Source organism: Parambassis ranga, chromosome 6, assembly GCF_900634625.1.
Source record: "Parambassis ranga chromosome 6, fParRan2.1, whole genome shotgun sequence".
In the NCBI taxonomy this organism is placed as follows: domain Eukaryota; kingdom Metazoa; phylum Chordata; class Actinopteri; family Ambassidae; genus Parambassis; species Parambassis ranga.
In genome coordinates, this window is record NC_041027.1 from 8462919 (window position 1) to 8487423 (window position 24505).

Sequence of the window (24505 nt, forward strand, 5' to 3'; positions counted from 1 at the left end):
ACCCAGCTTTAAAATGAGCTGGCATCACATGAAATCTTTCCTATAGTCAGTCATACACTGTACGGAAAAATAAAAACATAAAAATATAGACGTGTATCTGAAGAAGGAACAACTTAATCACTAACTAATATTTAATAATGCGATTTTATATATTAGTGGATGAATAAACACACTTTTGTTTGCAAACTGTCATGTAGAGAGTAAAATATACATATGCTGTATTTCACTATTGGTCACTGCGAATTGACCCTCTCTGTTGAGAGGCTCCATCTGTGATATATGAAAAAAGATATATATTATCTCTGCGGCTCTATAAATTCTAAAAAGATTATCTAATCTCGTAAAACCTTGCAAAAGTGATGTATTTCTTTTCATTGAAATATGCAAAGCTGTGGTAGCAGCAGGTTGAACAGCAGAGGGCCTTCACAATAAGAGTTTCTCAGTATGCAAACATCTAAACTCTCACCAAACCCCCGACCTCTTACTTATTGTTTAATAAAGCTTAGCTTTTGAATGAAAAACTACCTGGATGACTGAGAATCCTCTTCGACCTACAGGTTTGTTTGTACGTGAATATTAATAAAGAGGCTCTCAGTAACACTTGCTGAAAGGTACGTTTAATTGTGATGCAGCTTATTTACAATACACAGAGCTTCACTGAGGTATGTGAGTGAATACATAATACTTTAGCTTTATGTATGTGGGCTACTGTGGTCAATGAACTTAGCACGCACACACGCACACACGCACACATACACACAGAGAGACAAGAAACAGAGCCCCGCTGGTGATGGAGACGGTCGGGGGTGTTTCCCTGTTGACAGCAGCAGACCTGACTGTCACATCAAGTTAGCCTGCCAGCTAGCTAGTTAGCTAGCTGCACAACACTCATCGGTAACGTCAAAAGTGAGCTAACTGTCGGTGTTGTGCAGATATCCATCATGGATTTGAATAACATCCTATTGCAGCTTGAAGCTTCGAACGAAGAGGAAATACAGAAGCTCCTGGAGCAGTATAATCGGGAGGTGAGTCGATCTTTTTTTTCTCCAATCAAAACAAACGACGGTGCTAACGTTAGCTAGCTGTCTAGCTAGGCAGCTAGTCCTGAGTTAGCTGTTTATCCATAAAAATAAACCAAACTACGATGTTGATACTGTTAACTGATATTTCATGCTGCGTTATGTATATACTGTATATACTAAATCTGGGAGCGAACTGAACTGGGCGTGTATGGTGTTGTGTTAGAGCACCTTACAGAGATGATAATGCTAATGCTGCATGCTCACCGAGCCTTTTTGCTAGTCATACAGAAACATTAGCAAACTTTAGAGTTCTGTTCACGTCCGTCACATCACAGAAGCTGGAGTATATTTGCAGTAGTACGTTAAATATGTGTGTGTTCCTGTGAAATGATATGCAGACTTGTTCGGTGACCACAATGAGCATCTTTTCTGTTTCAGAACATCCACACCTTCACTTTTGACCAGAATGAAGAAACCCTGCGGACCGTGAGTAGCGCACAGCCAAGCAGCTTGTAATTAGCTGATGTCAGGTGTTCTAATGACAGTCCTTTCACTGTGTGCCTTTTCAGAAGCTCTGTCAGAGTGTGTTGACAGTACTGGGGAGGCAGGTGCCGCCCAGCTGTCAGAAGACATGTCTGGAGACACTCCGCATCCTGTCCAGAGACAAGTGTGTCCTGGCACCTGTAGCCACAAAGGAGGGCATGCTGATCCTGGCAACAATGGCGAGGCTGTGTGGTGGAGGGAAAGAAGCTGAAAACCAGAAAAGCTCTCAGGAACACACACAGTTAGAGGTGGAGGAGGAGAAGGTAGTGGTGGAGGCCTTAAAGTGCCTTTGCAATGTGGTATTCAACAGTCCTGCAGCTCAGCAGGCCAGTGTAGATGTGGAGCTGGCTCCTGGTTTGTGTACCAGCCTTCGCACAGCCCACACATGGCACCATGAGGTGGGCCTGTTCACACTGCGCCTTCTCTTCCTGCTGTCTGCCCTCCGACAAGATGTGAGAGGGATTCTGAGAAGAGAGTGGCACGCTGTGAGACTGCTCACAGACGTGTTGAAGCACACCCTGGATGTGCGCTGGGTTGGCACCTATGAAGTTGCCTGTCCAGACCCACAAACCCTGCTCATACCTGCGGAAGATAACGAGCGGGCGATGGAAGCACTCAAAGCCATGTTCAACCTTACGCTGTCTAAGGCTATTGGTGAGGTGAGTGTGTTGTGGTTATATGTGGTGTAAAAAGTTTTTTAGTTATTTTATAGCCATGATATTTTAACGGGCATATACAACACCAGGACACTAAAACTGACTCACACTGAAACTCACAACACAATATAGGTTACTCACAGATTTCTGGAAGACGTTATTGCTGTGGCCCCTCCCGTCCCCATACTTGCAGTGTTTGACCGCACTTCCCAAAAACAGGCAAAGAGGTGGAGCACGAGTGACGCCAAGGCAGCTAGTGCCCTGTGGTAGCCCCCACCTGTCACTCAAGGCAGTCATGCCATTAAAGGTATACCTTAACAGTCATGCCATTAAAGGTATACCTTCGGCCATTATGCACGTACCTCTCTGGTGCGCGCAGAGCAGGAAGAGAGCAGCCAACCAGCCAACTCTACGTGCAGGGGCGCCTCGCGGGATTGGCTGATGTTTTTAGCGTTTTATAGCTTCCACAGATGATTAATATTCTTTGTTTTAAAGCGATACTGCCGAACTAATCGGTTGCTATCGGATTGTAAAGTTACACTAATTTAACAAAAAGTGCATCAGAATGAAATCTCCTACCCTACCTTTAATTATGCATAACTTTAAACATCATTAGAAACCCATTTTGAACAGAGAATGAAAACTATTAAATATGGGTGTACTTTTGAATGTGTTTGCATGCATTTACTTCATTGTTATTAAATATATTGAACATAATTTGTAATTATTTAAGAAGGGGTTGCACAGTTCAAGCTGTAGTCATCTTGTCTGAGGATATATTCCAACCATGCTTGTGATCTTGCATGCATTTTTGGCCTGAAAGGACACACAGTCAACACAATGTAAGTTCTAATGACATCAGATGTAGTTGCTGTTTGTTCCTGCTCTCCTTTTAGATGTTCAAAGTCACTATTCCCCAGTTTCCACAGCCGACTGTCTCTGCTCACATGGCTCTTTAGACTCCTGTGGTTCAGGTTTTGTAGTTAGCATGTAGCATTCTGTATTTGTTGCTTAAGGAGTGTATATACCTAGTTTGGTTTGAAAAGGAAATGTTTAATATCTTTGTTTTTGCTTGGTTTAACAGGAGGATGACCACCAGTTCCGACTTATTGCTGCCATCCTGCGTCACCTGTTGATGATGAAGACGGAGACTGAAGATAAAACAGAGGAAGCACACAGGTTGGGAGCTGCTTTACAATGTTATTTGTATATCACACTGAGTCGGCTACCGCAGCAAACCAGTGTTAATTTTGGCAACAATTTCTGATTTAGTTTTTATTTTAGTCTTGTGACTAAAATGTCATTTGATTTTATTCACATTTTAGTCATCAACATTTTTTAACTTTGAGTCTAGTTTTAGTCGACTAAATATCAAAGAAAAAATTCTATGATATATATTTTTTCATGAAATAATTTAGGTTTGAAGTGCAATAAAAACAGGCACAGCTTTAACTTGTGTTATTTGAAACAAACACCTCTCTATTTAATTGCTATTACCTTTTCACAAAAGAACAGTGAGCTGCTCTCCCTGAATACTGTTCAGTCATGACCTTCCTGATGAATACTCCATAACTACAGCAAAATACTTCAGTGACAGCTTAGAAACAGGTCGCATGCTGTAAAACCATCAGCAGCAGTGTCTTAATTTATAGATTTTGTCACGTGTATCTTTGAATGGAAGTTAAGATGACTCGTCTGCAAACGTCGCTTCAGGTTTGTTGTGTTTTTACCGCTGATAGTCGCTATGCACGGTTTGCAAACTGTCTTGTTTGTCTTGACATCAAACGTGTCCGTGTGTCTGTTCTTCTCCTGTTTTGTGTTACCATGCATGAGTACTCCTTCTTCCAGCATCGCAGGGTTACGTCCTTACGCAGAGAGATCGCTTCTGATTGGCTCTCTGACGCCGTCTCCTGATTCGTCCCTCCCTTCCACAAACAAAATTTGCTCTGATTGGATCTCGTCTCCATCAATAATTTCATCTCGTTTTTATTCGTTGACGAAAGTGTCAGTACATTTAGTCTTCGTTTTTGGCACCGTGCGTTAGTTTTTATTTAGTTATCGTCTCATTTTTATCAGCAAAAAAAGGTTGTTAACGAAAACTATGACGAAAATGATTCGTCAACAAAATTAACACTGCAGCAAACACACATAAAACGTGAATAGAGGTCCTCACTTAAACAGTACTGCACAGGATAGCATACAGACTGAAGAAGTGCATCTAACCACATCCACTGGAAGAAATGGCTGCTATAATTTGCTTGCAGTGCTAAGTGCAGACTGATATTTTGTGGGAAACATACACTTCACAATTGAATGGGTGTTGGCTGTTCATCCTCTGAATGCTCTGAGCTGTCCTGATTTGGCAGCAGTATCTATGGTAATCTAATGCAGGAATGCAAAGAATGTGTGACTGCAGCCTGAAATTTAAATGGCAACCTGCAAAAGGCTGGTGGTGGCTGAACTACTCGTACGAGTTTGACCTATTGACCAACACAATTGTTGTTTGTTTGAATGTGAGTCTGGACCAGAACAAGTCTGAAAAGGGGCTGATGGAGGATACAGGTTCTTTATTTAACAGATGGCTGAGTTACAAAATTTCAACACTGGAGTTAATAAAAAACACAAACCCATCATCTTATGTTTACATCTGCTTCCCCAGTTGATCATGTGAGGTTTTATCCCATATTGTGTGGGTGCCATTATTTTCTAAAATGCATATTAAAAAGAAGAAAATGTGCATCTCATTCTGACCTCAACCCTTCAGTCCCTGTTACACTTCCATCTCTGCATTTATTGTCATGTGAAGCAAAAGGTTTACATCATTTGAACATACATATATGTGTGTGTATGTTATCCCCAGTCATGCTGTCAACCTGCTAAACAACCTGCCTGTGTCCTGCCTGGATGTGTTAATTGACGTGCCCAACCAGGAAGGACTAGAGAACTATGGTGGGAAAAACATGGACGCCATCCAGGTTTTAGTCGACTTCATGGAAAAAAGAATCGACAAGGTAAAGGCTCACACTCTTTTACTGTTATTTTATCAACATCTGTCCAGCACTCCAGCTAAGTGCAGAGAGTGAAGTGTGTTTGTGGTGGGTGTCACACCAAGCAGGGCTCCAACTACAAAGAGGGTCTGACGCCGGTGCTCAGCCTTTTAACTGAAGCATCTAGATACCACAGGGAGATCCGCAGATACCTCAAAGCTCAGGTAAGAGCAGCTGCTGCCACCATATCAATAAAAGCATGTGACATTTTTGTTTGTTGTATCAACAGTTATTCAGGTGACTATGAAATAACCATGTTTATGACGTTCTAATGATAAATGCCTTCCTTTAAGATTGAGAGCTTTAACCATGATACTTTTTCTAATACCTACTGTATGCTTCTAGGTACTTCCTCCACTAAAAGATGTAAAGGTCAGGCCAGAGGTTGGCACCACTACAAGGAACAAGTTAGTTCGCCTCATGACACATGTAGACATGGGCGTGAAGCAGACGTCTGCAGAGTTCCTTTTCGTCCTGTGCAAAGAAAGTGGTGAGTGGAGATGTTTGGGCCATAGCTCCAAACAATAAAGAGACACCTGCTGATAGTAGATTGGCTCATTCTTCATCATTCTACATCAGTATTTTTATGTAACATCACACCCATGTGTCTGTTGTAGTGGACAACCTGTTGAAGTACACAGGTTATGGGAATGCAGCTGGACTCCTTGTGGCTCGAGGACTTCTCGCAGGTGGAAGAGGAGAGACCCAGTACTCGGAAGATGAAGATTCTGACACAGAGGAGTACAAGTCTGCCAAACATATGTGAGTGCTCTACTCAGTACTTGGAATAAATATTTTATCATTCACACACACACTCTCAATTTGGAGTTGAACATTGAGCTTTTTTTTATCTGCTCTCATCCAGCTTCAACCCAATCACTGGTCATGTGGAGGAACCAATGCCCAACCCTATTGAAGAGATGACTGAGGAGCAGAAGGAGTATGAAGCTGAGAAACTGGCCAATATGTTTGACAAATTAACAAGGTAATACACTAGATTAGAAGAATGAGATGACACCTCACAGTCCTTCATTTTAAATGTATAAAATGTTCAGAAATGTGTGGAAGGCAGTACTCGAGAATCCAAACTGGTTTTGTGCCAGGTGTGTTTATTTATGCTGTTAAGTGGGCCATTTTAATATGGTGGCCTCACTTTTGGAACCAGCCTCAAGTGTCCATTTAGAGGAACTGCACCTTTTAGCACCTACATTGACCTTATTTCTCAGTCCTTGAGGGTGCTGCTAGTTGCTGTTGCTTGTTTGTGAACTTTGTTATAGTGGAGTTATGTTCACATTTATATCACAGTGGTTATTTCATGCAGTATGTTGTCTGGCTGAACATGGCTGGGGTTGCTATGTGCAGTAAAAACAGGCAACAACATACTGTGAGTTTTTGAAAAATAATGAACTGTGCTTCCTTTGTAATGGTGATTAACTTCTGGTACACCTGCAGAAATTATTCATATTATTTACTGTTTCCTTAGAAAAGGGTCCTGCTATATTTGTGTTGACCTTTTCTTAGTGAACAACACTGGTAGAAAGGTAACAGTGAGCTTTCTCCCTGCCAACCGATTCATCATAGGAAGAATCTCTCACCGTTAGTCGCGACTTCAATTAGGACCGGACTTCCAGCGCGCCGCAGCATTCAGCTGCATTAAATGGGAGCTGCCGGCACGCTGCTGCAGCATCATTACCACAGCACCATTAATTATCACCTAATTGGCACACAGAGTTGACTTGTTGGTCCTGGTTCCTTTATTGTGCCACATTCAGGTTTTTTTAATAACACACATCTGACTTTATTCTTTTCGTATTTGAGGAGCCAATCATTGACCAGAAAGGAGTGGAGTGAGACAGAGGCACAACTAGACAAAGCAATTTGGGTGGAACGTAGATGAAGAGGAAGAGACAGGGGTGAATAAATGTGCAGATATAAGAAAGCCGACTTTGTCATTGTTGCCCCAAAGAGGGCACTGAGCTTTAATGAGGCACGTGTGCCTGGAAGAGGAAGATTCCTTCTTGAGGCTGCTTGCTCTTTCTTCTCCTCCTCGGTTAAGGAGATACAGTCATGACAGAGAGGTGCTTCCTCAGTACAGGCTCTAAGGAGATCATACAGAGCCCTGCAAGAATGTGCTCCCCTAACTGCTTAACTGGTCTTCCAATTAGCACATAGTCTACACCCCCTACACCCTTTACACCTGCCAAACCCCCAGTCCTCTTTCACTGCTGTGGAGGAGAGACTTTTTTCTCTAATTGGGAGAGATGATGCTACAGATTTGTTTTGTCATCCTGGTCCTTATTGTTGGTGGATTTTGCCCAGAGATATGCAGCTAAACAGGTGTCAAAAATACCAAAACACAGAGTTACAATGTCACCACTCTCCTTTATGTCCTTTTACAAAGCTACAACCTGTAGGTATCCCTGGATGAAACACATTTGACTAGTAGTCAGAAGGAATTACATGACCACTTGTATTTGAATCTGCCAAATGAATGCAAATGGGCCCTTCTTAAATCTTTGATGGATAATTCTCTGATGAATCATCTTAGAAGAAGTGGTGACACACAGTGCAGGTATAATTGGATCAGGGTGAAGGGGCAGTTGTGGCTTTGAGGAGATTAGTCTGAGCACTGATCCTGTAATTAAACTGCCACAGGAACGGAGGGGAGGGGAGCAGCAGCGAGGGGAAAAAAGAGAGGATGGCCAGACAAGGGCGAGTGTCTGTGAAAAAGATGGGGGAAGGGGGTTGTTGAGTAAGGGTCCTTGAGTTGTGTATGTAAGAGTCTAAAGTTGTAGAAGTGAAAGCCCTAGTTAAGACTGTCTTTAAATACAAAGGATCCTGAGCAGAGTTTTGTCTATATTTTATCTAAAAAAACAAGTATGATGTTTGCAGTTCTGCCTGTCAGCAGTTCTAATAAACTACACGTTCAAAAATATAATAAATAATAGGGTGTAATATGAAAGTAATGCTCACTGACCCCCTGCATTAAAACATTTTTTGTCTTAATATCTCCCGTCATGAAGACTGTATTCTATAACTGTAGTCCTATCCACTTATATACATATATTACAGCTTATTGATGTGCATAATAAAGAACTTAACTGCTTTGAGTGAGAGATAGGTGCTGTCACAGGCCAATTCTTGCCAGGTGTCGACACCTGGAGTAAATTTTAACACTACTGTTCAGGACACCTTTGAGTGATTCTTTGAGTCAGGATTTATCCATCTTTATTTACAGTCTGCTGTAACATCACAGCTTCACAACCTCATAGTTCAGCCAAAGCCTGAAAATCAACATGCTGATTCGATCACCTCGTCGAGGTAGAATTCTTCACGACTGCGCCTCAACACATCTTAGAAAAACTTTTTGTGTCTTTGTGTCCATAGGCAGAACGTGATTCGACCCATGGGTGTCAGGCCGGATGGGACGTTAGCACCACTTGAAGAAACTCTCCGGGATCCACGTGAGGACAATTCAGGATCGGACTCGGATTAGCACACTGCACATCTAGACCACACTTTCCAGTCTAAGCCCAAAGGGCCCTTTGTCCCACCGTGTTTAGAGCTGTGTCCCATTTCATTCTGCATCCACACAGGTACGTTCTGCCTGGACCCAATCTGGGCCTCTATCCTAAATGAGACAGTCTGCTGTTTTTAAACAAAATTTAAACAAAACCAAAAAAACACACAAACTGAACGCAGTGGTCACACTGTACAGTGATATGCTAAATTACTTTTCCTGACGCTCAACCCTATGTAGGACATAACCCTTGCCATTTGGTGTCTATTTCTCTTTAAATTGATGTTTCACAGGGTAATTTTTTGTAGTTAAAGTGATGACCACCTCAATGCGTCTTATTAGACATGGTTAAGTGATACTTGACTAGATTTAAAAGTGCCATTAAACAGTTGAGCATTAGATTGTGGCTAAAAATGAGCAAAATAGGTGAAGCGAACAGTGGACAGGTTTTATTAGACTGTCTGATGAAACCTCTGGTGATCCAGTCCTGAGGTGGAACACAGCCGACATTGTACAGGAGTCCCACCTGTAAGTCATTCTCTAATATGGAAGCGGACATGATGTTTGGCAGAAGACTGTCGAGGCATCCGAGGCCTTTGTGGTTACTGTTTTTTCACTGCTCCCTAAATTGAGAGAATAGGGGCGTGATTATATATTTTTGCTGGATTATGTGTTTTTCACTGAAACTCTTATGGTTTGTTTTATTTGTCTAATTAATCATTCCTTCACCTGTCATTTTTTTTACCTTTTTCAAAGTTTCCAGATAAAGTGCACATTATATAAACTAATCAAAATCATAGTAAACAATGTAACAATGAAGAAAACCTGCTGCTCGCAGCTAGTCTTTATTTGGTTGTGTGTTGCACACCATTTAGTCGCCAAGGAAACTGTCTGGCTCACTGACTTTATAGTGTTTTGAACAAAAGAAAAAAAAAGACCTCTTCATTAAAAAAATGTAATACTTTAAATTGAGAAATGAGGAGTAAACTGAATGCTTCACCGGCTGTGGACTCATAAATAAACAGCATGATTGTTTTCCAATTTCTTTTGCCAAATCTGCATATTAAATCAAGAAATGTGATTTTTTTTTTCATTTGTAGATTGAAAATGTTGCTTATTTCATATAAATGCACATTATTAGTATATGTATATATATTTTCTTTATGCTGGTACAGTTTAATTTAAGACGTTCGCTGCATGGTTGGTCTCTAATACATATTCTTGCTTTGAATACTTTAGTTGTAAAAATGTCATTTTTGCCGATTATAATCCAAAAACTATTGCTAAACCAGATAATGTGTCAATATGACTGTATATGGGCATACAAACTTTCAGAATACTTTTTTTCTGAGTGGTGGAAGGTCAATCATACTGATGTGACAGATTTAAAGATAACATCTTTATCCGCCAAGCTGCAAATTTCACATTTCCTATAATTTGTCGTTTTTCTTCTGTGCTCACCATTAAATGCGTCCATGTTCTACAACAATCAGAGGGATACATCGCATGTTGATTGTTTCTCTACATTTTGACAGAATGTTATAAAAAATAGTTTTGTTATTTTTGCACACAGTCTTAAATGCTGTAAACGACACCACTCTTACTGAAGCTTTCACTGAAACGTTAATAAACTGCAGAAAAAAAAACGATTGCGTTTTTTTTGGTTCCACACTACATAAACTTTATTAATAACATAGGAAGTGCAAATTACACAGTACTTTATTAAATACTGTTTGTAAAACAGTGTTGTACTGATAAAACATTAACAAGTCTTTTAACCTTTGACATAAAAAAAAACATCTAAAGAAACGTTTTTGTTGCTAGGAACAAACGTCTACTGTTCTTAGCTCTGTACATATGAACATTAACACTATGTGCTCTGACTGAAATAACTTGACAAAAGACACTTGTGTGCATACTTAACAGTGAAACATGCAGTTGATGTAAGTGAATGCAGCATCAGGTGCTTAAGCTGGATGATGCAGAGCTTTTGCTGTCCGTCTCTGAGTCTGTCTCCTCGCCACCACTGCTTGCTGATGCTACTCTGTTCTGTGTGCTTTGTGAAGGAGGGCTGCTAATCAAAGCAGGGATGTTCTGCAACAGAAGGCAAATTTAAATTTTCTCCAATAATTTAGAAAAAAATGTGTAACATGTAAGAGGTCCTAAAATATTCCATTTTGTATTTAAACCCACCAGTGTTTCCTGACTCCTCATCAGTTCTTCAATCTCATCATTCCACCCAAGCATTTCAGCAAACCTCTGCACCGTGTCTGCCAGGTTGCCCAGCTCCATGTGGTCTCCCCTCCGCAGTGGGACCTTCTCAAAGGCGCCCACAGTATGTCGGTTCAAGAGCAGACGTGGCACATTGGAACGCACCGTGTTCACCAAGCTGGCAAATGGCTCTATCTGAAACCACAGGCGTTTGCATGGATTTAGATTTAAAAAAAAAAAAACAAGTCTGAAAATACCACCTATTAAAAAGTGTGTACCTGTAGGGATGTGCCCATAATGATCAGCAGGTCTGCTTTTGGAAAGTCTTCAGTGTGGAGGAAATATTTCTGTGGCAGGTCCTCTCCAAAAAACACAACATCTGGTTTGACTGTTGCAGCGCAGAATGTGCAGATGGGGACCTTGTCATTCATTATGGCAAACTGTGAAGCACATGAATACAGGGGGAATCATTAGGGAACCCAATGTAATGAATGAAACGTGTTTAGGATAACGGAGCTGAACACACCTTAGCCTCATCAGCAGGATATGGAGTGTAGCACAGGTGACAGGATGCTGTGGCAAAACTGCCATGAGCTTCCACAAGTTTGTCATCTGGGATGCCACACACTAAAGAAGGATTATATTATCAGGGATCAATGATGCAATAAGATCAATGTATTACATCAAGCTGCAATAAAAAGCAGCATTTAAAAAATACACAGTCTCAGAAACATTTTCTCACATTTCTCTAGGCCATCAATGTTCTGGGTGTACATCCGTAGCAGCAGGCCTTTGTGGTGCAGCATGCGGATGAAGTAGTGTATATAATTGGGACGATGGCTGCCAGGATACAGGGCCTTGGCCAAGGAGAAGAATGGCTGAGGGTCGTTGGAAAAGTAATCAATGTTGAAAATGGCTTCTGGGTATGGGATGTTATACTTCTCCAAGTTGGCGTAAAGGCCTGTTCCAGGAGTCCTGAAAACAAGGAAGTACAGATCTGTCAGTCTTTTTGATTACTTGTAAAAAAAAAAAAGCTTAAACAAAGAGGCAGGAATAAAGCTGCCGTTATACACTAGCAAACAGACCACAGAGCACCAACCTGAAGTCTGGGATGCCGCTGGCTGTGCTGATACCTGCTCCAGCCACAACCACTATGTTCTTACAGCGTCCAAGCTTCACCAGCCGAGCCACAGAAGCCAGGCCGCTCCGAGAGGAAGACTTTACAGTAAATGTAGCCGCACTGCCCCGATCAGAGGTCTGACCCACCTGCGCAGGGTCTCTGTTAGCTTTGGACACCTCTTCTTTACTGAAGATTAAAAACAAACACATACGATAAGTGTCTATTTATTTATTCTGGGCTTTGAACAATCTAACGCCATGTGTTTTAAGACATTTTAAGACACAATGGTTTCAAATTAAATCGTTTCTGGCACTTTAGATGACAATGAACATGCAACATGCCAAAAGTGCTGTGAGCCCAGCAACAGGTGGTGTGGTTTCCATGGAACCCAGATCAATTCTGTAGTCAGTCTGAAGACGACAGCCTAAACCTACAGAATAACTGGCAGGTTATTCATCAATCTGGCTTTCAGACCACCCGAGACATACAATCCCTGCAGCGTGTCCTGGGTCTGCCCCAAGACCTCCTACCAGTTGGACCTGCCCTAAACACCTCACCAGGGAGGAATCCAGGGGGCATCCAAGCCGAACCACCTTAACTGGCTTCTCTCAACACAGGAGAGGAGCAACTCTGCTCTGAGCCCCTCCCAGATGACGGACACTCTGCAGAGAAAACTCATTTCTGCCATGTGTATCCATTATCTCGTGCTTAATATTTATCTGATTTATTGATCAACACAGGGGTGTTCTCATTCACACTTTACTATTAGTATGCACCTACAAACACTGTCCCTCTCCTCACCTTGTTGGTGTGGCATCCTGTCCACTCACACTCATCTGGCTTAGGTCCTGGGCCAGAGCAGAGTCTGCTTGCTTCCTTCGTTGTTTTCCATATGGGCCTGGTGCAGACTCATGGGGCTCCGCGGGCTCTGTGTGCCTGGTCTGGGAGCTGGAGCTGCGAGTTATCCTAGTGACTGCAGGCTGGGTTTTCTTTTTATCCCAGCTCGCCCTGGACCTGTTCATTCCCACACCTGTTGACTTCAAGGGGAAATGTCACATCATTATATGAAACATCCATTAGTGTCTAAATGTAACTTTATAATAATGATTTTATTTTGTTAACATGGCATGCAAATGTTTCTTGTGGTTCTGTTTTTTCTGATTGTTTTACACGCTCTCCCTCTGTCCTCTGTGCCCCATGTTTAAAAAGCTGTTACACTGAAATCATCAGGGCATCCCTTTCTCTTCAGTCCCTTTGCACAGAGAGAAGCTGAAATGTTTTAAAACTGTCAACTGTTAAACAAAGGGTAATGGCTGCAATATATTTAGCCCCCCTCCTGATTTTCAGCAGCTATGCTAATACAGTCCACAGCTGTGGCAGCTTTACTGTTCAGGCAAAGCAGAGCTGAGAGGTGGTGGTGGGGGGGGGGGGTTAAAAGAGGGGTAGCAGAGGTGAAAGAGAAGCATAGATTGACTGTGTGTCAACAAACCCAGCTGGGAGAGAAAAGAGGATGCCCCCTAACGGCCCCGCAAACTGAGAGAAACAGGGAACGGGAGGAGGCCCAGAGATAAATGATATGGAGGCGGGATTCAATAAAGGGAGCAGAGGAAAGGGAGAAGAAGAAGAGAGGAGGAGGGGGGAGTGGACTCTTCTAAAGCTATTCTAGGCCTTCCAACAACTTTCATGAGGAATGAGTGTGAGTGATCAGGGAGAAGCTGTGAACAAGGGAACAAAAGAGCTACAACCCATAAAACATGACTGCTTCAGAGGACAGCAGGGAGATAAGACAAGCTGCTCCAGAAGCACCTTATCGCCCTCCGGAGGAGGCAGGAGAGGAGGAGAGGCGTGGCATAGATCAGGTTTTCAAAGCATTATTTTAAAATAGCTTCTGCTTAAAAGAAAATAAGGCGGGCAAGCTTGAAAAGCTAAATTTCACTGTCAAGATGGTGACGACTGAGCTCCTTCATTATCTTGGGAAAGACGTTGTCGTCTGACTGATGAATCAACTGCTGTTGGAACTCCAAAAAAGTGGTGTTTCCAAAGTCCTTCAAAGGCCTGAGCTGCAATTGTGCACAGGGAGATCATGTAACTTTTGTAGACAACCATCCAAAATGTCTAAACTGCTTTCATTTTAGGTACTCAATCTTCTTTTATTTCCCGTCCCTAAGGTTTGAAGCCCCCACATTACTACAGGTTTTTCTCCCTTGCACATCCTAAAGAACTATTAAAACCAGCAGGAGGCTGAAGGTCTTGGCTTTTGTCTGGATTCTGAAAAAGACGCTGCTGAGTACAGGCAATAAATCACCAGCCTGGTTATTAAGGTCTCACACAGATGGTGCAGCAAAGTAGCACACAACACTCCAATGTGATCACAACAACTAATCCTGAAAATACTGGTACATCCTGTAGTGGATGGGATGACTCTACAGACTCAAACAAAACATTTTGTACTTTTTTTTTTAAGAACTCCATCTATGTGTGTTTTAAATGTTAACTTTTTATCTAATAAAAGTCTTAAATTTGCCACAGATGTTATTTTTCTTTACAAATAAATCCCTGTATAAATAACAAAAGGCTTAAGAAGGATTTGAGAGCCCCCTTACTTGGCCTTTCACACTACTTGTCCTTGCAGCTTTCCCTCCGACAATCTGAGCCCAGTGTGTCCCAACTGGACCACCAGCACTGTAGCTGCTCATATGAGGGTTACAGTTATCTAATTAGGGATCTCCCACAGCCAAAACACCCTGGTGATCACCATTAGTCCACTCCCCCCCAAGTCTGGCTGACACCAAAGGCCAGAAACAGCAGAGACGGTGAGATATTTGTATAAACGACAGCGTCAGGTTTAATTTTTCATGATTCTCTGCAACTTGTGAGGCATGTTGTATACGGCTCACTAGCGTGTCACATGCTACAGGCGGCTGAACTGGGAGAGCTGGTTAAAACATGACGTCTCTGAGAAACGTGTCAGCTCTGTCTTTAAGGAGATTTGGTTCAGTTTAATGAGGGGCTCTTCCCCTGCAGCCCCGGCATTTAACTCTCCACTTACAGCAGAGTTCAGAACAGACAACTTTGATCTCTGCTGCCCCTCCTCCCCCAATGCACCGATTGACTGCAACCCCGGTCGCCATGGAAACCTCTTCTTTACTTAGTTGGAGAGGCAGCAGCTCTATGTTCTCCCTCCCCACCTGCTCACTAATGACATATCACTCTGTGTAGCATCTTTGTTGAGCTCTCAATTGACACAAAGCAGCGAGCCCTAATTTGTGTTAGTATATTGTTTGCTCACACAGAGAGGAAGGTGGGTGGTGGAGAGCTAAATTTGCCCAGTGGGTCGATGGCTAAGTAATGACTCCTGTCTTGTTAGTTCTCCAAAGATGTGCTAAATTAAGAGGCACCGATAGGAACTCTGAAGCAGTGCAGAATACATGAAATAAACACTCAGGTTTCATGTCCTATTTAAATATTTGCAGGGAGGATCTTGGAAAATTCATGCCAATAAGACATGAAGTTTGTCAGGCTTAAGGACTTAAGAGTCATCATCTGACAGTATCATAATATATTTTAGATTTATTTTATACTGAAACACGTAGTGTAGTAAAACACAGACCCCCTAAAAAAGGCCACAAATTCTTCAAATTCACATTCAAGGACTGACTTTTGTTCTGTATTAAAAACAATATACTTAAAATGATAAATAAGTCCTATGCAAATAATTTGCCGATGTTTTTAATGTAAGTAACTATTTTCCAAATTCTGTTTTAGATAGCTGCCAAGAACCCACAGCCTAAAGGTATGTGATTACAGTGTTTGTTTGGTCTGTCTGTCCACAACAAAGACATAACACAGAACCCATGATAAATACAAACTTTTTCAAAACCATGCTGACCGTTTTGTTTATTAGTGATTAATAGTTGCTCATAAGTTTAGCACCTAAACAGTAAAAATAAATTAGTGATATAGTTATCAAGTCTTGATGTTAGGGGACAGACGTATTATGTTTTAGGATTAATGACAGGCCTGTAAATAAAGCATGTTGTTAAGAACACACCTGATCAACCTGTGTGCTTTGAAGGCCACTGTCAGATGTGAACAAGTCTTTCACTGTTAAACAAGTCCTGAAACCAAGTGGACACTGTGCTTTCACTGTAACAGAGGAAATACTCACAGTGAGGCTACACTGCCATCTGCTGGAGCCTGGAGCTCATTACACCTGACTGCCATCATCCCATAGAGGGTACACAACACACACTGAGACTGACAGATACACTCTACAGTATTGAGTGAGCTTGTTGCTGTATCAGCTTTGTTAATATCAGCATGTTGATTTTCTCTGAGTATATCGTTTCCAAACAGACTGATAATTATATTTTACACAGGTGTCAAACTTAGATTTAAGGTGAGCAGCTGATGGTGAATCTCTGCTCAACATGGAGCCAAAAACATTTTGACATACCACATCATCTTTTCCTTCACATCAAGGAGTAAACAGGCCTGTTTTCACACACTGAGAAGAAGTAGCACCAAAGGATGACCTCAGGAAGATTTAAACATGAAGGTTTCAATTTCATTGCTTTGGGGGTGAAATGTGTCAAAAAGAATGTGGCATTTAGGCTCAATGAGCTCCGGAAGTCATCCCCATAGCTATGAGGAGACTGAGGTGACTTTGATTTGGAGGCTACCTGTCTCTGATCTCTCTCTCCGGGCGGCAGAGCTTCTGGATGATGACCAGGCGGCGACGACAGACTGCAGACTTTGATGGGCCAACTAAGGTCGTTTCACATCCAAAAGGAAACTTGCCGAGCTTCTTTAGCGCTAAAATCTGAGTTTTCAATCCACTGGCTGCTGCAGTCAGATCAACAACATCTGATTTAAATGAATTAAATGTGTTTCCTTCTTCCTCAGACTCCGTATCTGCATGCAGCCTCAAGTTTTCCAGAACAGAGCTATCACTCTGTTGGTGTTTTCGGGTACGAAAAAAAGTCATTACGAATACAGGCGGGAAATAGAACCAGAGTCACATGATGCTGTGTTTCCGGTTTCTAAAGTTCTAATTAAAAGGGTCAAATGTAGCATTAATGTGAACATGTTGACACTTATGCTAATGCTAGGCTAAATATAACAGATTCTTCTGTGCACTGGTTGCTGTTTGTGGCATAGCTCTGTAGTGTTTTCTACGGCTGTAGGTCCTCCCCTTTATATATTTGTACACAACTTAACCCGTAGAAAAGACCACACTGCCCATGATTGCAGTAACTTGTATTTAGTTTAACTTAGAATTAAATTAAATACAAGTTATTTTTGATTAATACGAACCATGCACAGATCGTGTATAGTGGAGGAATTAATAACCAGTCATAACACGGACATCAGTGTATCTAATGTCGACTTACCCTGTTCAGGTGCTTTAACATTACTTCACAAAAATCAACCACAAAACGAGTAATAAACGCACATCCGCTGAGAGGAGCGTAGCTGTGGCACATTTGTCGGAAATAGACGATCTTTGATTTAGAACGTAAACCCGTTACATCACTTCCGCCGGAAGGAGGTCCTGAGGCCGTTTGTAGCTGTGTCCTCTCTCCCGCCAAAGAGACGCTGCAGCCGGGGGCCCAACGCAGGGGCCCAGCTCAGGGGCCCAGTCCGTCCCAGTCCCACACGGCCGATGATCCTGATTAAACGTCTTTTTTTTTTCCAACACATGCAGTTCTACACCTCATGTCCCGCTAGCAAACAAACGTATACAGCTATTTAACTTAATATTTAATCCTAAAAGAAAAAAAGAGAACTAAAATGTTGAACGATTTGAATCATATGTTTTTTTTAATATATTTATTTTGGTAATTTATGGATTTTGTAAACTCGGCAGGCGCAGCTCCAGTGTGTGTACAGTGTGTGTTTTTGTGGGTGGAGACTGAGGTCCTCCTCCCAAAAAACAGACAACACACAAACCAGCTTCACCATCAGCAGCTAGCCTGGCTACCACGGCCCCGGGAAGCTGAAGCTTACGGTCATTATAAAGTCTACATTACTGCATCGGATCCGTTTGCTAGCTAACATTTAAACAAGGTAAGTGCTACATTAGCAGCTCAGGTTTCCGCTTGTTTAATGAAACTCCGCCATGAAAACTTGTGCAGGACATCAAGCGTCAGTTAAAAAGGCTGAGCCGCAGTACCTTCATAAAAACAGATGTCTTCAAGCTTTTAATTTCAGCGGGATTCAGAGTTAGATAGATGGTTGCTGGGCAACCAAACTAAATATTGGCAAATGTCGACCATTAGCGGAGAAAACCTTTTCGAAAGTTGTGTTTATGTCAGTGACGTGACGGTCGAAGGTTCAACAGAACAAGCAGCGAGTGGCGCTCAGGGTGAAGACACAACACATCACAACCAGGATTTAACAGTCTGTACAATTATCTACATTTAACAGCAATTCAACAAATTCTGACAAGCGAGCAGTCGCGGCTGTCTGTTGTTTGTGTTACCCTTAGCTTCAGTAGCGTAACTTTTGCCCACATCAACAAGCTAAACTCAATATAATCCTTTGTTTAATTTAAACATTACGCTTGTTTAACAGTTTAACGTTTATATTCAGTTTTCACGACATTACAGTGTGAATAGTTATTCAAATAGGCCCAAACATTAGTTAAAAGCGTTTGAAACTCCTCCTGCTGCTGTTTTTAGTTTCCAGATATGAGGCCTGTTAGCAATATGTGCTCTTGTAGTTTTGCATTAACCTGTTGTTCAGCTCTGTGAAGGGTTCTGAACCTGTCTGCCTTGTTTGAGAACCATTCACACCCAAAGCAAGCTTCTTTATTGTCTTTACACACTGTGCGCCCTGTTTCCTAACACTGACAGTCACTCCTTTCTGTCCACATACAAGATGCCATCTGTGTGAAGTACTAATAATAACAAATATAGCCATACAGCTTGTGCATGGCAGAAACTCTTCTGTCACTTGTAAAATCAGGTAAAAACACCCCAAAATGTCTGCTGCTCCCAACATAACAAGACACATGCAAACACAAAAAAAATTGTGCCAGAACAAGCACAGACACAGGCTGAGCGTGACCGAAATACTTCAAGAAAATCGTTTAGGATTGCGTCATTTTACATTTGACAGAATTGATTTTTTGCATGTAGTCCCCACCACTGTATTCATCCTGTTATTTTATTTGTTTAATCTTGTCACCCATTTTCTCCAGAGCGATGAGTGAGGCGGAGCAGGTGCCTGAGGACATGCCTGCATACCTCAAAGATGAGCCAGCATCTACAGGTACGCTTAGCAGTCGGATGTCTCTGTTTACTCACCACAATGTCTTCACAGTGCTTAGGTAAAGAAGTAGATATGGGACAAGCTATTCAAATAAGGTTTACACATTACACATTTACACTATAATTCAGATTAAAAGAGGCAGATTTGAAAAGCTAGTGTTTGTATGAATTAACACTGTCTCCTCTCTCTACCAAAATCCTTTAACTGTGGCAGATCTGCTCTTTGTTTTGACACATGGTGGCTGTTGTTATGTGTAAATGTCCTTTGTGTGACAGGGTGCATACACACACCTGAGACTCTCGGAAGACAGCGTTGAGGGCCGTGTGCCACAGACAATGCATGTTTAGACCAAAAACACAGCAGATAGACAACAAATATATTATTTTTCTGATGTAAAAAGTCAGCTGGGTGATTAAAAGTCAGATAACTCTCCAGCCTATTGTTAATACCTATATAATAATACTTAAATTAAGTTGACATAGAATAGAAATTGTGGCTGGGATGGCAGAGAATCAGGGACGTCACTGACAGTTACAACAACAGTAAAATGCAGACAAAAGCCAAATATTAGTGTTTGTAAAGTTTAATTGTTACTGCGTGTTTTTGATATTTCATAGACTCGTAAAGAGAATAACAATGAGTGCAGAGAGAGCAGTGAAAATAAAATACACCACAGGTGTACCATACAGTGGGTTACATAGGACAAAGTATTTTCACTGTTTAGTATAATGTAATCCAAACATAAACCTGTAAGAAGTGTTATCTGCAGTTTAACCAATGATTTATACAGGAGTGTCCATGATCTTGATGCTTGCTGCAAAAATACAGAATTTGCAGAGTTGCTAAGAGCACCTTGGATTTTCAGGTTTCTCTAGCAAAGCCGACAACGCTCACTCACTGGCATACCTACTCCACTGCAGGCCAGTTTAGATGTCTTCTGGTGATACTGGTCTAGGTGTCTTATCACATCACATTGAGACACACAGAATAAACTCAGAGACCAGAATAATTCTTTATATGAATTAAAATGGCTGGCCAGGTTAGTCGATTACTTAATCTGCAGAAGATTAATCAGCTTCTATCTTGAATTTGTTTTATTATAGCTTAAATGACACACTCATGGTTCTAGGCCATTTGATTGAACTTTGTGCCTTTTTCTGATGCCTGTAGATTAGACAATCTATTAACTTGTTGAATAAGTTTCAAGCATATTATAGCTTTAGTTTGTATCATTTTCTACTGAAATTTTGCATTTGTTGGTTTAAATCAGAAAACAAGGACCATCCAGAAACACAGCCGGGCATGTTTGGCAGGTTGGCGGGTGGCCTGTATGGAGCCACCAAGGGAGCCTTGGGAGCGACAGTGGGTGGTGTGACCTGGATTGGAGGAAAGAGTTTGGACCTCACCAAGACTGCGGTCAGCTCCGTAGCTGCTGTGCCTGTGATGGGAGTCGGCCTTGTTAAAGGAGGAGTGTGCGCTGTAGCTGGAGGAGTGACTGCTGTCGGCTCGGCAGTGGTCAGCAAAGTGCCCATAGGGGGAGGCAAAAAGAAGGACAAGTCTGACTGAAAGGAGGAGCAGAGTGAAGACACGCATGGCTCAGCTGTACGGCTCACACTGCGTTTGCCTGTTTCAGCATCCATGAGCAGGAGGAGAGAGACAGTGTACACGTTTTGGTGTTGGTTTTTTTTTTTTTGGATTCTGGTTTTTGTGTTATCGTTGGTAACACCGTGCTCAATGTGTGGCAAAGATTTACAAAGACACTAGAAAACACATCAGACCACCTGTGTTTGAAATTACTTAAATAAAACATTCATATGATTCTTGAAGCCACAACATCAGTTTATTATTAGCTGAACAGCACAGGAACAGAAGTTGCATTTCACTTGCAAGACAATCAGTGATGACTTATAACTGACAATGATGTGGGGAGTGGAAATGTTTCACTGGCAACCGTGATAATAATGGACACGTTTAAAGTCATTAATCCCTTCTTATATATAAAACAAAAGTCCCTGTTATTCAAAATTCAGACAAGGATAAGTTCTCAGCCATAACCTTTCACATCTGGTCACTGTGTTTACTGGTGTAGCAGGACTCTGATGGCTGGATTTCTTGACATTATATTATGAATTTCATGTGTTAAGTATATTTTTAAGCTGTACACCTGTAAAAATGCAGTGAATAAAAATGTTTGTTACTCGCAAGCTATAAAATACAGCCTAAGCCTTGTAGCAGGCTGAGCTGAGGTTTTGTAGCTTTTGTTTTATCAGTGTTGAAAAGTTTGCAACATTATTGTATTTTGTAATATTAAAAACTTTAATAAATAAAACAACTGAGGGTTGTGTGAAGCTTTGTGCTTCCTTTGTTTCAAACTAACAGCTGAACATTTATGCTACAAGTGTTTTCATTAAAATGCAGAAAATCCTCGAGAGAGTTTGTATATTTGGATTGTACAGGTAGCTGGACTCAGCTACAGGACATGTGGGCCCAGAGGCCCTATAAGTGCGGTGAATGTGATTGGCAACATGCGGTGAATGTGCTGAGGCAAGGCAAGGCAAGCTTTATTTATATAGCACCATTCATACACAAGGCAATTCAGAGTGCTTTACATAAGATGAAATCACAGAATAAAAACATTTTAAAACATTAAATTTAGAAGGAAATTAAAATAAAAAAAAGAATAAAATCATAAAAATCATCAAATAAAATCAGGATGATTAAATGAGAAGAGTGCAGTCAAGAAATTAGGAGAATGCTGCACTAAACAAATGAGTTTTCAGGCCTGACTTAAATAAACTGACTGAGCAGACCTCAGGTGTTCAGGAAGGCTGTTCCACAGGTGAGGGGCAAAATAACTGAATCCTGCTTCACTCTGTTTGGTCCTGACCCTGGGTACACACAGTATGCCTGTCCCTGATGATCTCAAGCGTCTGGATGGTTCATAGGGAACCAATAAGTCCAGGATGTATTTTGGTCAAAGACCATTCAGTGCTTTGTAAACCAGGAGTAAAGTTTTGAAATGTATCCTTTGACTCACAGGAAGCCAGTGCAGTGATTTGAGGAAGGGTGTGATGTGGTCCATTTTCCTGGTGTTACTCAGAACTCTAGCAGCAGCATTTTGGACCAGCTGCAGCTGCCTGACGGACCTGTGAGGACGCCGTTACAATAATCTAGCCTACTGAAAATAAATGCATGAATACGTTTTTCTGTGTCTTCTTTGGACAGAAAGCCCTTGATCCTAGCAATGTTTTTCAGGTGGTAATAGGCAGACTTAGTAATGGTTCTTACATGGGTGTTAAAATTCAGGTCTGAGTCGAGTATTACACCAAGATTTCTGGCTTGGTTTGTGACCTTCAGTGACATGGAGTCAAGGTAAGCACTGATCTTAGCTCTTTCATTTTTGGGGCCAAAAACAATCATCTCTGTTTTGTCAGCATTGAGCTGGAGAAAGTTCTGGCTCATCCACTCATTGATTTGTTGAGTACTTAGTGAGTGTAAGGGACTGTAGTCATGTGATGACACTGATATATAAAGCTGTGTGTCGTCTGCATAGGTGTGATAGGAGATGTTGTGCTGTTCTATGATCTGAGCTAGGGGCAGCATGTAGATGTTGAACAGAAGTGGTCCAAGAATGGACCCTTGAGGAACCCCGCATGTGATCTTAGTTCGTTCAGACTCATAGTTACCAATTGACACAAAGTAGTACCTATCATGTAAGTAAGATTTGAACCAGTTTAACACAGTGCCAGTAAATCCCACCCACTGCTCCAGCCTGTCGAGCAGTATGTTGTGATCAGCTGTATCGAATGCAGCACTAAGGTCCAGCAGTACTAAGACGGAGACTTTGGATGCATCATTATTCTGGTGTATGTCATTTAAGACCTTAATAAGTGCAGTCTCAGTGCTGGGGTGCGCTCGAAATCCAGAATGAAATTCATTAAAAAGATTGTTTTGCACCAAAAATGCATGAATTTGTTGAAAAACAGCCTTTTCATGCCCTTTCCCAGAAAAGGAAGGTTAGATATTGGCCTGTAGTTATTTATTGCTGAAGCATCCAGATTAGATTTTTTGAGTAGAGGTTTGATTACTGCACTTTTCAGGGCCTGGGGAAACTGCCCTGACTGAAGAGAATTGTTAACTATCTGCAACACATCTGACGATATGCAGTTAAAAACGTTTTTAAGAAAATGTGTAGGCAGATTGTCAAGTGAGCATGTTGTGGGTTTTAACTGTTTAACAGTTTCTGTCAGTGCTGTATTATCTAGAAGGTTAAAAGTGACATTATGGTTTTGCCAGGGCTAGAGCTACAGACTGTTTGTCTTATTTTTAACACTTTATCTGTGAAAAAAGATGCAAAGTCATTGCATGACTTTTTAGACAGCAGTTCAGGTGGGACTGACACTCCTGGGTTTGTTAGTCTGTCTATAACAGAGAACAATGTGCAAGCATTGTTGCTGTTCCTATCGATGATCTCTGAAAAATAGGATTGACTTGCATTTTTTAGTTCCTGGTTGTAGTTCTGTAGGCTCTCTTTGTAAATGTTATAATGAACCTGGAGTTTAGTTTTTCTCCATCTGCGTTCTGCCTGTCTGCAGACTCTTTTTTGAGCTTTAACCAGTGTGGCATTTCTCCAAGGTGACTTTTTCCTTCCTGGCAGAACTTTGGTTCTGATTGGGGCAATTGAATCAATAACAGTCATAACTTTGGAACTGAAACTGTTTACAAGGTCATCAACAGGAGCTGTGGGCAGGGTTGGTGATGGTACAAAAGCCTGTGTGAACAGTGCACAGGTGTTATCATTAATGTGACGCTTTCTGATCACCTTTCCTTCTACCTTGTTGGGATTAGCAGGGGTGGTCGTTTTAAACGCAACACAGTAATGATCAGAAAGAGCAACATCGGTCACCACAACCTCAGAGATGTTCAGACCTTTGGAAATAACTAGATCCAGTATGTGTCCCTTGTCATGTGTTGAGTCTGTTACATGCTGTGACAGCCCAAAGCTATCTAGGATGTTAAAGAGTTCTTTGGCACCTCCATCATTAGGATTATCAACATGAATGTTAAAGTCACCCACTAAGACAACACAATCAAAGTCAATGCACATAATA

The 24505-nt window shown here is 41.5% G+C and overlaps 3 protein-coding genes across 4 annotated transcripts; 2 read left to right on the forward strand and 1 right to left on the reverse strand.

The window, feature by feature from the left end:
- The first annotated feature begins 788 nt into the window (after positions 1-788).
- Positions 789-9286, forward strand: ric8b (RIC8 guanine nucleotide exchange factor B). Of its 2 annotated transcripts, none has more exons than XM_028408532.1 (10): positions 789-1025; positions 1461-1508; positions 1592-2224; positions 3306-3400; positions 5082-5232; positions 5334-5432; positions 5614-5758; positions 5886-6030; positions 6134-6253; positions 8656-9286. In XM_028408532.1, exons 1-10 carry the CDS (start codon positions 942-944, stop codon positions 8762-8764), a joined length of 1629 nt encoding a protein of 542 aa, XP_028264333.1. In that variant the 5' UTR covers positions 789-941; the 3' UTR covers positions 8765-9286. The 2 variants fall into 2 exon arrangements, with proteins under 2 accessions (XP_028264333.1, XP_028264334.1); XM_028408533.1 differs by having other exon boundaries at positions 5337-5432.
- Positions 9287-10640: 1354 nt separating this feature from the next.
- On the reverse strand, positions 10641-17050 carry LOC114437398 (NAD-dependent protein deacetylase sirtuin-3). The gene is made up of 8 exons (XM_028408054.1): positions 16802-17050; positions 12921-13156; positions 12099-12305; positions 11742-11974; positions 11526-11626; positions 11278-11439; positions 10982-11194; positions 10641-10882 (listed from the first exon to the last, which is right to left on the reverse strand). Exons 2-8 carry the CDS (start codon positions 13139-13141, stop codon positions 10748-10750), a joined length of 1272 nt encoding a protein of 423 aa, XP_028263855.1. The 5' UTR covers positions 13142-13156; positions 16802-17050; the 3' UTR covers positions 10641-10747.
- A 976-nt stretch (positions 17051-18026) lies between these two features.
- Positions 18027-21742, forward strand: tmem263 (transmembrane protein 263). The gene is made up of 3 exons (XM_028408806.1): positions 18027-18188; positions 19324-19394; positions 20665-21742. The coding sequence occupies exons 2-3, from the start codon at positions 19328-19330 to the stop codon at positions 20958-20960; spliced, it is 363 nt and encodes a 120-aa protein (XP_028264607.1). The 5' UTR covers positions 18027-18188; positions 19324-19327; the 3' UTR covers positions 20961-21742.
- The last annotated feature ends 2763 nt before the right edge of the window (positions 21743-24505 follow it).